Raw genomic sequence first — 18616 nt, forward strand, 5'->3', positions numbered from 1 at the left:
AGTCTTCATTTCAGAGGGTTTCAAGGCATGTCTTACCTGTAAGCTCATGGACTGTAACTTTAAATTTTTCTGGGTATTGTTAATTTAGATAATAGGGGATATTTTATTAACTAGGTGGTTGGTATTTTGTGAAAATACTTAGTATCTAAGTTGATATTGAAATCTGGAATTTTTTAGGTGTATATCCCTATGTAATATCCAAATATTTGAGTTCAAATTATTATTGCAATATCTTCTATTTTCTGCTATATTGTTGTATCAAAAATTGCAAAATCTCAAGAACAATAAAAGAAATCAATTCTTCAGCACAGATTGTTTGAGAGCCAACAGCGTTTATTACAGTGGTGTCAGAGCTTGCTTGCAAAGTGTTTGATGAAATGTTAAACAACTGAATTATAAAAGAATTTGGTGTTTGATGAAGTTCCAACCGGTTGGGGTTATTATAAATATGCACAATGCTAAAGATGGTTGATGTAAAACTACAAATTTTCAATCATATATAATACATATCTAGATATACACATTAGGAAACAGACAGATTTTATCATTTTGCATTGTTAAAACATATCCTTTTCTGCCTTAAACATGACATTTGGAATAACTTGATCTCAACCATTAAAACATGGCCTGACAGACCAAGAACCTTATTTTAATCTTCCTTTTAGGTTCACATAATACAAGTATCGCAGATGTTTTGGTAATTGTAACAAATAATTTGCATTTCCGTTTAAAGCATTAAGGTGTCTCCAAATGCATTGCATGCAAATTAACGTCGCACATCCAAATTGAATTTTCTCAGAATGCATATTTGTGTTAGCATACATCTGAGTTGCTTTATTCAGAAGCATTTCAACCAGTCAAAAGTGTAGCATCCTTAGAATGGGGTACAAAGGGGGTGACAGTCATGCATTAAAGATTCAGGCAATGCTGTATTCCATAATTCAATTACAACTACATTGCATGATTAAACCAGTGTACCTTTTAAGATTATAGTTCAGGAAGAAGAGAGTAATATACAGATAGAGATTACCGTATTTGACAACATAATGGCTTCTCTCTTCGCAGTTTAAAATGATTAACAAGTATGCAATTCACAAGGAGTCATGCTCACCTTCCTACAGAAAGCAAAATGCCAAGGAAGAAGAGGACCCCTTGGGTATCAATTCGTGAAAGTGCTTGAGGAACTTTTAACCTCTGACGATCAGAATCCCCATAATGAATTGCATCTGTCAGGATCCACAACACTCCAAGGCCAAAAAGCATACCCAAAAATGGAGGCAATCCTGTTAGTGCCTTAAAGACAGGCACAAATAGCAACGCCCCGATACCAACAGCAAAAACAAGTTGTCCTCTTGGTGCCATCTGCTCTGATGCATTTAAATCTGGCACCTCCTGTTTTCTGTTAACTTCACTGGAAAATGAAACAGAATATATGATATCATTTTTTACTCAATCCGTTGCTGATTATAAGTCCTAAATCATATACAATCAGGTCCAATGAAGCCAGGATATTGGTTATCTACCTGGTTAGTGACATAAGGGCCAAAGGGACCACCAAGGAAACAGCTGAAGGTAAAAAGAGGTCCTGGAAAAACAATAAATGTAACCATTATAAATTTTGAAACAGGATTACAAAATCAGTGTAAGAATCAGACCAAACATCTCTTGCTAATATGTCGCTAGCAGGGAAGAATGAAAATAAGAAATTATCAGAGACAACAACCGAGCAAGCTTCAATATTGTAACTAAACCAAACTCTTGCCTAGAGGAAAGTATCACAGCTAAACTTTCCCACAAGCCTGGACTTAGATACAAATTTTCCTAGGTCTCAAGAATAGGAATAAGAAAATCATTCAATGCCATGATAAACAATACCATTAGTGTGGTTAACTTTATGTATCCACTTTTATAATAATAGAAATAACACAATGTAGAAGATACATCACTCCACATGAGATGTTCGTTGACCAACCACCAATATGTCCTAATGTCCAATAGATGCAGAAATAGACTAAACCCCTAAGGTACAATACCACCATACAATACTTCCTATGGAGGAAGCCACTCCATACTATAACTCCAAAAGATCCCAAATAAGATATCATGCTCAACAAATATTCTTACAATAATATTCATCTTTTTATATAGTCATAGACCTCTCCTAATAAAATAATGGGGGATAAATTGGTAAACTCATTTAAGCATCCTAATTACCTAAAATAATTAATTACTCAACATAAAGGGATGTGTGCCACATGCTGACATATCCCTCTACTTAAATACAATACAATATCATATTCCTATGCATAGCATAATATGCTCTCAAATTAGTTGTAACATGTCCATGTATAAATCAAACTGTGTTCAACATTGGAATTCTTACCCTATTAAAGGAACATGAGTTTGTAGGCGCTGGATTGTCTTTTGTCTTCAAGAATTGCCCATCATAAATTGCAAACTCAGTGAATACTTTCATTTCCCAGGGCTCCGTGAGTGACCCCTGAATTAACTCATGGGTTGGAAAGTCCTAAAAGTTCAACATAGCCCCCAAAAATTGGCCGAGGACCAGACACAAAAAAATGTTGGCTAGAAAATGGCAAAACCTAGAAAAAAACATAGCATAGAGCCATGAAAAGGAAAAAAAACACAATTTCAACATGAGTTTTTGTGAAGTCCCCGTTTGGGATTACTCTATACTTTTCCCAAGAATCACAAATTCAATAAATAAAGGACATGATATAGTTAGAGATAAAACTTTACCCAATGAATGTAAAGTAAGATAGAACCTTGTAGAGACCCTACAATCATGTTAGACAAGTTAGCGAAGATATAATCCATAAGATCAACCGTTATTAGGGTTTAAGAACATATATACATAATCATTTTAATCATATAGCATATCTAATTTGTTAATTGGGTTCAATCATAATGGAACTTGATACCATGCCCTAACTGATCCTCTATCCTAGGCACAAGAATTGCACATTATAGTGGAAGTGGGGGTTCATTTGGAAATGTACTTTTGCCAAGCGCAATATAGAAGCTCGTACTCTAGAGTTAAACTTCACTTCTTGGGCCTTGGGGGTAAAGGTATTAATATGTGAGAGGGGCCTGATAAGAAAGGGTTGTCAGTTGGGCAAATAGCAACATTTTTAAAAGAACAAGAAAATGTTGATAAGATAGTTTCAAAAGGGAAACAAAGTTCTTCTAGTGGGAAAAAAATGCTACCACCACCCTAGTGGGAAAAAAATGCTACTCACCAAACCTCTACACATCCTTTCTTGCCTATACCTTCTACGGAGGATGACGAAGATATACAAGAAACCCAACTCCACACCCACAAGAGAGGCCCATTAGATAAGGCTTTTCAAAATGAGTTGAGAGATTTAGCTGATGAAAAAGTTGGGCATTGCCTCTTTGCAAATGGTGCTCCATTCAACTTAGTTAGATCACCTTGTTGGAGGGAGATGGTAGAGGGAATAAATAGTGCACCTTCTAGATACCACGGCCCTAGATATGAAAAGTTGCACACCGCCTTATTGCAGAATGAGAGAAAATATGTAGACTCGACTCAAACCCATAAGAGATTCTTGGGTACAAACAAGTGTGTCTATTATCTTAGATGGATGGAAAGATTACAAAAAAAATCCTTCGATAAATGTTATTGTTGGGTCCCCCAAAGGGGCAATATTTTTGAAGGCAGTTGATTGTGAGGGGCAAGTAAAAGATGCTGAATTTGTTGCTCGTATTCTAATTAATTCCATAGAGCCAGTGGGTAATGAATGTTGTCCAAGTTGTTGCAGACAATGCAAAAGTTTGCAGGGCTGTGGGTGCATTGGTAGAGGCTAGACATGATCACATCTTTTGGACACCATGCCCTTTCCATTCTCTCAATTTGGTGATACAAGTCATTGGCGCCCAAATAGATTGGGTGAAGAAAACATATGATGAGGGTGAGGAGATTCAAATGTTTGTGACAAGCCACCATATGTCACAAGCAATTTTCAGAACTTTCTCCAACTTGGAGTTATTGAAGGTAAAATTTAAAATTTAATTTGTTTAGTTTACATTATGAAATGTCAATTTATGTCATGTTTTACATAACTAAATGTGTTGGTAACTTACTATTAACATGTTTTTAGGTGGCTGAAACCCGCTTTTGAAGTAACCCCGACAGATATTGTTGCTTCTTTTTAACGCCAAAATTTTAGAACTTCAAGGGTTAGGAATTACGTCAAACAATTAGCACACAGCCTTTTGAAACCACTGAAATATCCTGAATTAAATTTGATATGAAACTAAGGAATTTGGTTGTAACCGAAGAGCAATTCAGTGATATTGGTATCCATTTCTGCTATACATGGAACAATATTAATCACTGCAAATGATGTGGTTCGCACATATTCTTTATTTACCCATATACTTAACATAATATGAAATAATTGTTTGGAACCTGGACTGCGTTGGGCCAAAGAGATGGTGGATCCCGATATCCTGTTCTTACCGTGGAGTAGAGCCCGCTATGGAGAAATGTGCAGATCCGCAAGAAGACTACCTTAATCATCCGCGGAAAATTAATTCCGACTGGATCGAACTTGCCGCTCAGTTTGTTTGTCTGTTATAAATCTGAACTGGCTTATTATTTTTGCATGGTAAAAAAAACCGAACTCGACCTTTCCCCCGGATAACGAATGATTGCTACCGTTCGTTGTCCCTCCTGAACTGTGGTCGCGACCCTGCGATTCGATGATAGACGTGTGCGGACTTGTCGCAGATAGAGTGCCCAATCAGTCGGCGAACAGCACTACAAAATTTGCTGTTGATTCTTTGAGTTTCGAGCTGCTCCTATTAATGGCGAATTCTCAGGACTGCCTTACACAGATTGTTCATTTCATGAGGGAAGAATTCTCTTCTTACTGCAGCAATCCGCCTCCTCCCAATTAAACCCTTAGATGTTGGCCCTAAGCCACAAATTCCGTCCAACTCGAAATAGCTGAATGCTACCTCCAAGTGCAATAATTCGGATAGTATCTCATATCCTCAAAATTGCTTATCCCTGAGAGTTATCATTCCCAAAGATATTCTGAGAAATTTGCAGACCAATGGCTACAAATTGCTCCAAATGGAATAGAAATCAAATCCACAAGTCGCTTGTCCAAAAGGGAGCCTTATGTCCTCTATTTATTTACTTCGCTGAGAAGTTTCTGGAAGTTTTCCGGAATCATCTTTTATGATGTACTTCAATTATTAAACTTTATAAAATTAAATAAATAACTTTATAAAGTTAGAGTACAACCTTAATTTAATATTAGAACGAGTAGGCCCCACTTACTAAATTATTATTCTTCGAAAGCAAAATTGTAATCATCGGAAGACAAAAATGACCCTCTTCCCATAATCACTTGCCTACGAGAGTCGATGATAGGCAAATCCCCTGTTAAAGTTATGTCGCTAAAAAGGGAACATGACAGCTTTGCATCACACATAATCGTCCTTGGACGACTTGTGAGGGTGAAGGAAGCATTGTCACAAATGGTCATTAGCAACCAATGGGGCATTTGGAAACAATCCAATACAACAAGGCCCCAAAAGGTCAAGGCTTGGATGATGATTGGTGGACTCTAGTGGAATACATATTAGAATTCACCGATCCTATCATGGCTATGCTTAGGTTTTCGGACACGGATCAGCCATGCTTGAGGGCAATATATGATGCGATGGACACCATGTTGGAGAAAGTCAAAGTGGTGAGTTATAATACAATTGGCAATCCTCTATCCAAGTTTATTATTATTAAGATATATCTAAAAAAAAAAAATTTAAATTACATAACTTACATGAACATCATTTGTTATTCATATGCTAGGTCATTTAAAGGAGAGAGAATGACCCTGCAAATACCTTATACAAAAAGGTGGAAGCAACTATCCTTCACCGTTCGAACAAGATGATTGCTCCTTTGCATCTCCTAGCTTATGATCTCTCCCCCAGGTATTATAGCCCACAGGTACCTGTTAATCCGGATAGAATGGCACGTTATAGAGATGTTGAGGATGCTAGTGGATATAAGAGGGCATTCAATAGGATCTTTAGTGATTTAGAGGTGGGAGCCAATGTTAGGAGAGCGTATGGGTTATTCATCTCAAGATAAAATACAAATTCTATTTGTAATGTTTACCCCTAGTTGACTTTTCTATTGTATTGCCGGATTCTTTTAGGCCGATTTTCTGATTGTGTTTTATGATTATCAATACCTAGTTACCAGATTTGATTATATGTCATTTCATACTCAATTGATTATATGATGAGTTACTTTGGTACTAGTTATTTCAATTATTTCAGGATTATTTTGATGATGATATATATATGTTCATTTAATAACTTTTAGTTATTTCATGATGTTAGTTAGAGGAATGATTTATATGCAGTTTCTATGGTTACTTATCCCATATTTGCATGTGTATGGTGTACATGTATGTTTTACTTTATGATTGACATTTCCGATGTGGTTGAGGGAGGGCGTCGTAGTCACCTGCTAGTCGATATCTACACGATATACCACTCCCCACCATTGCCTGTTTAGTTTAGAATATGTGTATGTACATGCGTGGATTTTATGCAGATTGAAGGTACCAAGTATCAACTTCCCTAAATTGCCAGGATGAGCATACCCTATCGCAATATCTCAATGGTAAGAGAAGGGAGATAACTCTCGAGTCCAAATCCTATCCTTAAACCAGTTGTCCTAGACAATAGGACAAGTATCTAAGTTAGTTTCACTCGACTGAATTCATCAAGTGACATGAATTCGTGACTTTGAGACTAGACTTTTTGTCTTTAGTTGAGCTATCGTATTTCGTTTTGTGGGTCTGTTGTGATTTTCTATTATAATTAAATCAAATTAAAAGATAATTTAATGATTTAATTTAATGAAAATTTTATAAAGAAATTCGATATTTAATTATATTTAATTAATTGAAAAATTAATTAAATAAAAGAATTAAATTTAAAAGATTTTATTAAAGTTCTAATTTAGGTGTATTTATATTTATTTTATTTAATAATTATTATTCATGAGTTTTATTTTTTTAATAAACTCTAAATAATATTATTTGTTGAATTAATAAATATATTATTAAAACGTCTCATAATTAACTAAAGAGAAAACATAAATTTAATAAATTTTATTTTAATTAAATGACAAAAAGGTTGTGCATGAAATTAAAATATAATAACAAATAAAGATCAACAAGTCTTCTTGTGTGATTGCACAATCGAACCCCTAAATTTAGGGGAGAACTCTTTATCAGGAAATTAGAGTTCATTTCTCAATAGATAGGTTTGGCGGAGCAATTTTCGGAAAGGGTTTTGGGAGATGGGAATTTTTGTACTCTTCGAGCATTTGTCAAGTTTAGCATCAGATCGAGGTAGGAACTCTGTTAAGATTATCACAGTAAATTATTTTGAATTTCCTCTGTCTTCTTCATGCCTGTATATGGATTTTATTATGAAAATTGTAATTTTAGAATTGAAACCCTCAATAGAAAATTTGAGATATAGGAAACTTATTCGTGATAAAGTTTGAAAATCGAGAAAAGATTATTATTTTAATAAATTCAATTGACTGCAAATTATTTCTCTATCAAATTTATATTAAAAAGGATTTTAAAAATTAAAATTAAAATATTTAGGAACCCCAAAGATTGAATATATAAATTATCAATTTATTAAAAGAAAATTTGTATTTGTTCATTACCAAACAAAAACAAAAACAAAACAAAAAAATTACTAAGCACTAGACCCGTGCAAGTACTTCTTGGGAATAGCGCTACAAAGAAATATCGTAGCCCATATATTCTCTGTTATGAAGGCTTCTGGGAATGGACGTCACCCTATGTTGGGCCGCCAACTCCAATTTTGAATTTTACAGGAGTGCCTTGTTTGAATTTCTTTTTAAAAATAAACAAGAGACGCAAAGCGTCATAGTTCCTGCCATATGTGTCATGATTATAGTATTGTAGAGTGTAGCAATAAAGTGTTGAGATGGAGGAATAAACTTTTTAATTTGAAGGAATGCAAAATGTATTAGAACAACATTCTTTATATCCTTTGATCTTTTAGAGGTTGAACTATCTTTAAACTGTATTAAAATTAATTGTAATTGTACATAGAACTTAAGAACTAAAGATAGTGGAGAAACATAGACAATTACATTTTGCATTAATGTTTGTAGTTGAATGCGAGTAGATAAGTTATAGCTCTTACCATGTGCAAAATTACTTCTCTGTGTCATTAGAATTTTAACATCAACACCTTTAAAAAAAAGTTAACATCAACGCCTTTACAAAAAAAGTTACACCAAGCTCTAAATTGGTTAAGAGGACTAGCTAATAAATGATATTGTATGATGTGCTCAACATAATACAAGGTTTACTTTTCATATTGTAATGAATTTGGTGTTAGGAATGCTTTTGTAGAATAACAAAACAAAAAAAAAAAATTGATTTTTTTTATTATAAAACAAGAAAAATTGGTCATACTTTCGGTCTACTTTGAAATTCATCACAATCAATTGTGGTTTCTTAAAATAAATAAATAAAATTTCTACAATATTAGTTTGAATGCAATTATAAAGTTGTCATAAATGTCTTGTCATGTGTTGTGAACAAATGGATCATTTAGATCTTGTGCAAGGTTAAACAATACCAACCAAAACCCTAACAAAAACATAAGCATGTTATAATTAAATTCTACATATAGAAAAGATATCCACAATTTAAATTGCTTATTCTTTGTGTCTTGGAGTCTGCAGTACAATAAATTTTATTTTATTTTTAGCATGTTTGCAATGTAAGAAATTAGAAACCAACTGTTTATCCTAAAAGAAAGAATTATATGATTAAAAAACTAGAGAAATTGAAAATTACCAAACAAAAATATATTTTTTAACAAATATTTAACATCAAATAATTTTTTTATTTTAAAATAAACTACAATTAATTGTCATCTTTATACACTATTTTTATTTATAAAAAATATATTTAATCAACAACTTGACACCCAAAAATGATATAAGATATTTTAAATTTTAAATACATAAGCAATAAACATAATTGTACATACAATAACTACCATTTTAAAATTCTTTGTAATATTATTAGCTTTTAGTTTTTAAAATTCTTTGTTACCTTATTTAGTTTTTATTACTTTTAATCATTTTAAAAGATAATTCTTTAAGGACAAAATGAATCAAAATTTTATGAGTTAGTACTTTCTATTATTAATAATTTGACTAATGGTAAAGTAAAGTGTGGTGTGACATATCTTTTATAATAATTATATTAATTGCACAGTTAATACAAAAAGTTAGAATTTTAAATTTTCATTGATTTTTTGTTTTAAAAATTAAATTTCTCCATTACTATTTAGTCAGACTTAATAAGATTTCAATTAAATACCATTCTTGTTTTTCAAAAAATAAAATAAAAATGTTCAAACTTTTTAAAGAATTTAAATTGTGAAATTCTTGAAATGATAAAGTAAATGTAGTGTCACATCATCTTTTATGATATTTTCAATCATATTAATTGCACAATTAATGCTAAAAGTTAGAGCTTTAAATTTTTCTTGATTTTTTGGTTTGAAAAATTAATTTTCTCCCTTACTATTATTAGTGAGAGCCAATAAGATTTCAGTTAAATGGCTTTTTTCCATTTCAAAAAATAATAAAAATGTTCAAACTTTATAAAAAACATAGAACCTAAAAAAATACTTGAATCTTATTGGTCAAACTAATATATTTTATAGTTTTTAATTGCATCTAATGGATGGAACTAATAAATCTTCATGCCCATCTTCTCATGGGTCTTAGTTGACCTTTTTAATTTCTTTGTTTATAGTTTAAAGTAAGGGGTTTGGGCACATGAGCCCACCCCATATAATTTAGGAATTTATGTAGATAGGCTTTGGTTTTATTTTATTTTTTTAGTAATTGATTTATTATTTATTGAATTTAAAATATAATTTACTTTAAAGTTAGTTTAAGATTTTTTTTAAAAGATAAAATATGGATATAATTGATGTCATTATTATTTTACAAAGTACATAATTTAATTTGAAACTATATATATATTTTTATTGGCTGGTTTATTTATAATTTAATAATATATTATATTATTAAAAAAGTGATTATTTATAGGTGCTTAGGTAAGAGATTTTATAAGAATGTTTATAATGTATTATATTTTGTTAGTAAATATTGTTAGTATGGGAGAGTAATGTATGAAAAGCGATTTTGTTCTTGAAATTTAAATCTATTTTATGGTTTTATTAAATTGTGAAAATTTCAGAGCCATCTTTATGTCAAGATCGGTTCTTGTATTGTGGGTGCATCTGAGAAGTGTGTCATGCTCTCTGTTGAGTCTCGATTATTTTGTTGGATGGCCACAAAACGTGACAACCATATTTATATTAAGTCTTAATTAACTTGGTCACCCTGTTTCTTTTGATGATAATTATTATTGCAATTAAATAGAAACATAGTTTATTAGGAAAACAAAAATTCTTGAAATCCTTATCATTTGGAAAAAAATTATAGAAAATGAAAACTTGAAATATTAGTAATTAACATACTTTAAAGACGAAAACTCTAATGTGTATGTTTACTAAACTCTTATGTTTTGATAATGAATTGAACTATGAAACAATGTTTAAACAACTTTATATGAATTGTTTAATCATCTAAGATTCTAGTGAACTCAGAAACCTTAGTGAATCTGGCAACTAGAGAAATGGAAACTGAAACCCGATTTGAGACAGAAAATATTATGAACTATAATATTTGGATATGAAACTGAAAGCTTGAAACCTATAAGTGAAAATTTAACGTTTATGTTTTTAAACCTAATGAATTATGAAAGGTTACATTGTGTGTACTGTATGCAATGTGTGATTTACTGATGTCAAGCTCGGGTTGACTTAGCTTTGACCAATCAGGATATTTACCAGAGGCTTGGGAGTTTTGTTCTGTGATGTTATGATGATGTTTCGATTATGATCTTTTATATCCGACCATGGTGACGTGTCATGTGTGTGCTATGATGAGTTTGATCAGATGTTTTGATGTGCTTTCCAGTTCTTGTGTAGAATTGAGGTGGATGATGTGTATTTCCTAATATAACCTTTGACTCTTCGATCAATTATCTTTGGATTGCTTCCCAGTTGCTTGTATAGGACTGAGGTGATTAAACAATTTGTTTTTTTGGTGATGTCATGTTATGACATGGATTTTGTTTATGTGTACTTGATTTTGGATCAGTCCTGCTAGAATGATCGAATTGGTGGAATCTATGATTTTGATTAGTGATGTTTTCAGTACGTTCCAGTTGTTTGTTTAAGAACTGATGTGTGATTTATGGTCATTTGTGATCTTTTTCTTTTGCTGAGCTTAGGGTAGGATTTTTGTATGTCATGTTGGGAAGTGACTTACATGGAGGTCGAGGCCCTAAAGAGGCTAACGGGTAGCCCATTGTAGGTTATTTTAATAAGTGATAACATTTCATTAAATGGGTTTAAAATGAATTAATAAGATATTGGTAGATATTGGTACCACAAAAAGTCACTAGGGGGGTATGGAGTATTAAAAGACTACCGTGGTATCCTTAGAGCTAACTTGTTAGTATGCCTTGTCTATACGAAAGGATATTGATGTCGCATAGAGTCACTAAGGGGTCCAGAGTATTAAAAGACTAGACCGGGTAACCTTAGAGTTGGCTCATGCAATGACACTAGCCCACTTACATAGTAGATTCCCTAAATGTCTGTGTTGCCTCTGGGATTAGTTGATACTTGTGTCTTGGTACCCTTTGAGATAGTTTGCTTTCAAGTGATTCCTTTAACCTAGATCTTGGTTTTGACTTTTGAGTTTGTTATTATGTATGGGACTTGAAACTATCTCCTCAATGCGATGGGAGTGGACCTTTTTGGGTTTCACAAGGTCGGGTGGTAGTGTATTTTCTTGTACCATTGAGATCCGAACGTCGAATGTCGTTGCTGGATGTGTGTATGCAGATGTTCTTTTTTATCCAATCTTGTATTTCTATGATGGATGGTTATATTCTAAGTGTACTGTATTTTATTTCATAGACCTTACGAAATAATGTAATCTATTTTATGATGTATATTCTTTCAGTCTTTCATACCCTGTGACTTGTACAATGGATGATTGTGCATTTTGTTTATTGCCACGTGGCATCCTATAATTGTATATTGTTTAAATGGATTCATACTTGTAGTTGTTCCATGATGTGGAATTGTTATGTGTTAGATTTATTATTAATTAAACTTAAATGTGATTCAACGTCATAGAACCCTTATGAATTGTAATTTGTTGTATGGTGTGTGTTTATGTGAATGTTAATGCTTCTGCTATATTTTAACTGCTGTTGTTAAGTTATTGTCTTTCAAAAAAAAAATGTTTGGCAAACTTAGTGAAACTTTAGGTTAGTTTCTTTTGGGTTCCCTAGTGGGGCTTTACACTATTGATGTGAATGATCAAGCACAATGGATGCTATTACATAGTGGTACCTCCATGGGCAAGATTATATGTACCTTCAGCCTCTTGCAGCAAAGATTCTATCACAAGTAAGTTTTCTAATTTAAACTTTTAAGTAATTTTTATTTGTTTTGGCCACTTAAAAAGTATTATTTTAACACTTAATTTTTCTTTTTTCCTCTCTAGGTTGCTAACTCTTCTATCGCTGAGCGGAATTGGAGTACATACTCCTTTATCCACTCAATGAAGCGTAACCAATTGGGCTCCAAAGAAGTAAAAGACTTAGTGTTTGTACACAACAACTTTCATCCTCTATCACTTAAGGACACAAAATATTAGAAGGGCACCGAGATGATTTGGGATGTAGCACCTGAGTCTGCTGACTCGGATATGACGATTCACGATCATGCTAGAGCCGCACTGCTTGATGTAGATGATGCACATGATGATGCAACACCCTCTATTGCTAGAGGAATCTATTATGGTTCCAATGATGAGGATGAAGAAATACTTGCAGACATTAAAGACCCCAAGATCCACATTTTTTAGATAATCCATTTGATGATTGAGAACACTTTCATGATTATTGAATCATGTTTCAAACATTATTAAACTATAAGTTATAACTATGTCTAAGTTTTGTGAATTCGACATGATGATTATCTTGATGAATCATAATGTTTATTTTTGGCATTTGGCATTGATGTTTGGTCAAACATCATAGATTTATAGTATGACATGATTTAGTTTTAGAATTATGTAGATTTCTCTTATGTTTTCAATTTTGGAATATTTAGTGCAAATATATATATATCCTCACAAATGATAATGGGAAAAATAATGACAAATACACAAATAGGATTTTGGAACCCAAATCCATTTTCGAACCCTAATTGATAACTAAGATAATTAGTCTATAGTAATTTCATTTCAGTATTACCCTCTTGTTAAGTGCATTGCACATTATTGAGAAAATCACAAAAAAGTCATAAAACCATCAAAATACAAAAAAAACAAAAAATTCCATTTTGATGGTCAAAGGAAGATTTACAAACAAAACTCAGAACTTCAACACATTTCCCTAATCAGCATCTTTCATAGTCAGATGGTGGATAATGTGAGAGCAATTGCATGTCACCTGTTGTAACATCCCCTTTTAGGCTAACTTGGTGGTGCAAGATCACCTAAGGATTGCCTAACTTGGTGGTGTAGGAGCACCTAAGGATTGCCTAACTTGGTGGTGTAGGAGCACCTAAGGATTGCCTAGGCAATCTAAGTTTCATCTTTATGTAAGTGTGAGCCTTAAGGCATTTTGGATGTAAAGGATAAGGTCATGTTGACCATAGTTGGAGTGCATTGCAGAGTTTTGTTCATAGGTTCTTACACCTTTTTACTAGGTGCAATTAGGGGCTTGGAAGTTGTAAAGACCTCTAATTGGCACAAGGCTTGGAAGTTATAAAGCCCTCAAATTGGCACAAGGCATGAGGATGATGTCATCATGAGGTCAATAGGGTCTAGGAAGAGCTAGGGTAAGGTTTTTACCATAGTTGGGGTTTGTGGTTATGTTTGAGGAGATAGAAAGGCCATTTGTACAAATTGGTGGAAAATTGCAAGAAATTGTAGAAGTTGCATTGTGCAACCTTGCAACTTTTAAAAGTTGCTTGAGCAACTTTTTGCAAAACAGTTGCAAATCAATGGGAAGGAATTCTAAGGAGTCCATAACCACCCAACCACCACATATAAGGCTGGAGAAGACCTATGAGCAGGGTTAGAAGTCCATTGTATGGATGGTGTGTTTTTGCAAATAGTATACTAAAGCATATTGTGAGCATTTTTTTGAGTTTTGTATGACAATAGGTAGTTAGGTGTGAAAGATTCGTACTGTTGCTTGATCATCTTTTGGTTTTCATGTTTTCTTAAGTCTAGGCATTGCTAGATAGAAGTTTTGATTAGTTTTATTGTCTTTTGGGAAATTACTTTGATTCCATATTGTCACTGGGTTTGTCTAGGTAGTTCTTGAAGATGGAGCTCTAACTCACTTTGCCACCATTCAATCTGTACGGCCTCTTGGGGATAGTGAGTAGACTCCATGTACTTCATATGTATAAAAGAAAGAGCCCTCAAATGCAGAGCAGCCATTTTTAAAGTCCTGCCCTAAGCATGCCTGTGGTGAGGTCAGCTAGGGAAGACCACATTGAAGTGTGCAAATGCAAAGGAGTAAAGTTAGAGTCCAAATTCTTTTTGGGGATTGAAGGTCTTACCATCATCCCATGAAGGAGAGAGGTTCATACCAATCCCATAAAAATCCCAAGAAAGCCTTGCTTGCTGGACCAACCAATTAAGACTGAAAAGCCCTATTTTCACCTAGTTTCGAATAGGCTAATGGATGGGAGAGCATGACCCCAAGACCCCAAAAATCTTTAAGGGGATGCCAAATGGACCAAGAAACCTAAAAAATATTGCAGGGTTACTTTGGAAGGCATAGGAGAAAAATCCTATTTTCTTGCTATAGGAGACCTAATTGTGGCTCTTAGCCTATTAGGCCTATTTGGGAAGAAAGTAAGAGATCGGGTGGGGAAAATTGGCTTGGTGGGATGTCAAACAGACCTAATTGGTTGAGTAGAAGTGTTTTCCAATACCTCCATACCTCTGCAAGGCCTGGTTCAAGATTTGGGGGTTGTGAGCCCTATTGTTTTCTTTAAGGGCTAGAGTGAAGGAAGTGCAAATGCATCAAATTTTGGCTTGATAGAGTGCCTTTCTTGATAGGTGGGTTGGCTAGTGAAACCAGGGGACCCTTAGGCACATGAAGGTCCTATAGGTGGCAAGTGGTGAGGAAGAGTCACCTTAGAAGTCTTGCAAGAAGATTATGAGCATGAGTCAGTGAGTGACTCATCCAACCAACCTATCAGAGTGGTATCAGAGCCACAAAAGATTTGGCTTATGGTTAGATGTTTTACATTGAAGAAGAATCAGTAAGAGAAACCACAATGATGACCAATGAAGAATTGGCAAAGAAGATGCATGAGCAAGAGGAAGAAAACAAATCTCTCAAGGAGAGATTAGCCCAACTAGAGGATAAGTAGGCTCAAGTGGAAGAAAAGACTGATGAAGTCAAGGAAAACGTTGATGGAAAACAGCCAGAAGTTGTTGTAGAGGATGAAGTTTCTATACCAAACCCTATTGTCACAGAGGAGCCTTTCTTAAAGGTATTGAAGGCTATGAGCGGGAAGGCACTTGAGAGCATTCCATTGTTTAGGGGAAAGATGGAGGCAGATCTAGTCATGGGTTGGATAGAAGGGATGGAAAACCATTTTGAGTGTGATGGCATCACAGAGGCTCAGAAGGTCAGGGTGGCAAAATCAAGATTGAGAGGCTCTGCTTTGACGTGGTGGAAATTCATTCAAGAAGAGAGGGGAAAAGAAGGCAAGAAACCTATCACATCATGGAAGGAGATGGTTCTCAAGGTGAGAGAAGCATATATGCCAGAAGACTATGAAATTCAGTTGCATCAAAAGAGGCAGACTCTGAAGCAAAACGATCTTGATGTAAGTTCCTACACTAAAGAGTTTCAAAATCTTTGAATGAGGTCACATGTGGCAAAGGATGAAAACCTCAAGGTAGCTAAATAACTTAGTGGCCTAAGATGGAACATCTAAGAAGAGATGATAAAAACAATGCATCAGTGCTCTCAGTTGGCTATAAAGATTGAAGAAAGGAATAAGAGAAAGCATGATCAGTCCTCCAAAGGCAGAGGCAGAGGAAGAGATCAGAGAGGGCATAGAGGTGGTTACCAAGGCAAAGGAATGGAACCAAGGGGGGTCCAAAGCTCCAAAGCATGGGAGTGAAAGTACTCCAAGAGGTGGCCATGGAGGAGGTAGAGGATCTCAAGGAGATTCTAATAGAGGAAGGGGTTCAAGTAGGAGTAATTCTTACTTTGCTAGCATGAAGTGCTATAGCTGTGGTCAGTTGGGTCATCCTTCTTATAGGTGTCCTCAAAAAGCATCCTCTTCTAATAGTAAGAAAAGGATTGGATATGCTCAACAAGACACATCAAGTGTCAAGTCACCTGAGATCAACAACATTTAGTCAAAAATGGAGGAAAACTAATGTTAGGAGGGTTTTGGTTAGACAACCTGTGAAGGAGCCAAAGCAAAGGAGAGCCTTATTCAGAATAAGGTGCAAGATACTTGGTAAAGTGTTCAATGTTATTGAGGATTCAGGGTCCACGGATAATATCATCTCTAAAGAGGCAGTGAAGAAGCTCAAACTTGAGAAGATACCCCACACCAATCCCTACAAGGTAACATGGTTGAACAAAGGGCAGAGAGTCCTGGTGAATGAACAAGCATGGGTAGAGTTCTCTATTGGTAGATACAAGGATAAGCTGATTTGTGACGTCTTGCCTATGGATGCTTGCCATCTTCTATTGGGCAGACCATGGTAGTATGAAAGAGGTGTCCTTTATGATGGGAAAGAGAATACCATTTCTTTTAAGAAGGATGGTAGGACTTTCAAGATATAATCACTGATGGAGGATGAAGAACCACAAGTAAAGACTCCTAGTGTATTGTTGAGTAGTGGCAAAGAGTTTGTCAACATTCTACAAGAAAGTGGTGAAGGGTATGCTATCATGGTACAACCTAAGGAGGAACAGAAGGTCATACCAACACCTATACCAAAGGAGGTGCAGAATTTGCTTGGTAAGTAAAAAGACATCATTAGTGATGGAACACCTGCAACACTACCTCCTAAAAGGGCTATTAGTCATCATATTGACTTTATCCCAGGAACCTCATTACCTAACAAGATAGCCTACAAGCTCACTCCAAAGCAGAACCAAGAAGTGGCTAGACAAGTGCAAGAGTTGCTAGACTAGGGATTAATAAAGAAAAGCATTAGTCCTTGTGCAGTACCAATAGTGTTAGCATCCAAGAAAGGTGGTAAGTGGAGACTCTGTACTGATTCTAGGGCTATCAATAGGATTACAATCAGATATAGGTTTCCCATTCCTAGGATTGAAGATTTAATGGATTGTATAGGAGGATCTAGGTACTTCACTAAGTTGGATTTGAAAAGTAGCTACCATCAAATTAGGATTCAGGAGGGAGATGAATGGAAAACAGCATTCAAGACCACTGAAGGGTTGTATGCAGAGTAACGTGAATCGGTGCGATTCAGGTGATTTGGCAATCCGATTAAGGCTAGGCGATTTTTGGTGAGTCAGTGCATCGGCTCGCCGATTTTTGGGGCAAAAATCACATGAATCGCCTAAATCACGATTCATGCAAAAATTGCCAAAAATCGGCATGTGAAATCGGCCGCAGTTGGCATGAATTGGCAACTTAAAAACATAAAAAATAAAACACTTTATTTATGTTTTATTGTGTCTTTCCTCTTTCTTATAACCCTAAAGGGCCTTCTAAACAGCAAGAAAGAAGAGCATCAAGGAGATCAAGAATTCGTTTGGGGAGGCCATAAGATTGCATTGGGAGCTTTAAGGAGCCAATAGCAACACTCCTCAACTCATTTGCAAAAGGTAAGTGTTGATTGTTTTTTGTATGTTAGTTTATTTTTCATTATTTTGTCAATTTTTTTAAGTTTTCATTTATAAATCTTGAATGTCTTTTAGTTTCAACATGTTTTTTTTTACTAAATTGCAAGGTGCAATCTTGCAAACCCTACAATTGGTTTTTATAACAAATTGCAAACATCTATTTGATTTTACATTGTACAATTTGCTCAAAAATAATGTAGGGTTTGTTATTTTTTGTTAGTTTAAGTCTGTGATGGATTTTTCTTATTGTAGCAGCCTTAGCTTTCATTTTCCATAATGTCTAAAAAGGATGAGGCTTGGATCTATATTGAAGAATTTCTTGGAAGAACAAAATATCAAACAAAATGTTTATTTTGTAAAAAAATAAACTCGGGTGGCATCTATAGATTCAAATATCATATTGCAGGCATACTTGGACATGATATTAGCCCGTGCACTAAACAAATCGCTGAGGCAAAAAGAAAATGTTATATGGTATTAGAGGCTTTGGAACAAGAGAAGTTAAATAA

At 34.4% G+C, this 18616-nt stretch overlaps 1 protein-coding gene across 2 annotated transcripts in view; it reads right to left on the bottom strand.

Moving 5' to 3' along the window:
- Window positions 1-18616, bottom strand: part of LOC149553916 (sodium/proton antiporter 2-like) — a 185509-nt gene that overhangs the window by 62500 nt on the left and 104393 nt on the right. For both annotated transcript variants that reach the window (XM_089789258.1, XM_089789259.1), the window contains exons 7-8: window positions 1524-1585; window positions 1112-1411 (exon numbers count right to left, since the gene is read on the bottom strand). In XM_089789258.1, the coding sequence (XP_089645384.1) occupies window positions 1112-1411; window positions 1524-1585 (362 nt within the window). The remainder of the gene's footprint in view (window positions 1-1111; window positions 1412-1523; window positions 1586-18616) is intronic.

The sequence above is a fragment of the Cupressus sempervirens genome, chromosome 6, assembly GCF_028749045.1.
Source record: "Cupressus sempervirens isolate cs-2001-9-10 chromosome 6, ASM2874904v1, whole genome shotgun sequence".
In the NCBI taxonomy this organism is placed as follows: domain Eukaryota; kingdom Viridiplantae; phylum Streptophyta; class Pinopsida; order Cupressales; family Cupressaceae; genus Cupressus; species Cupressus sempervirens.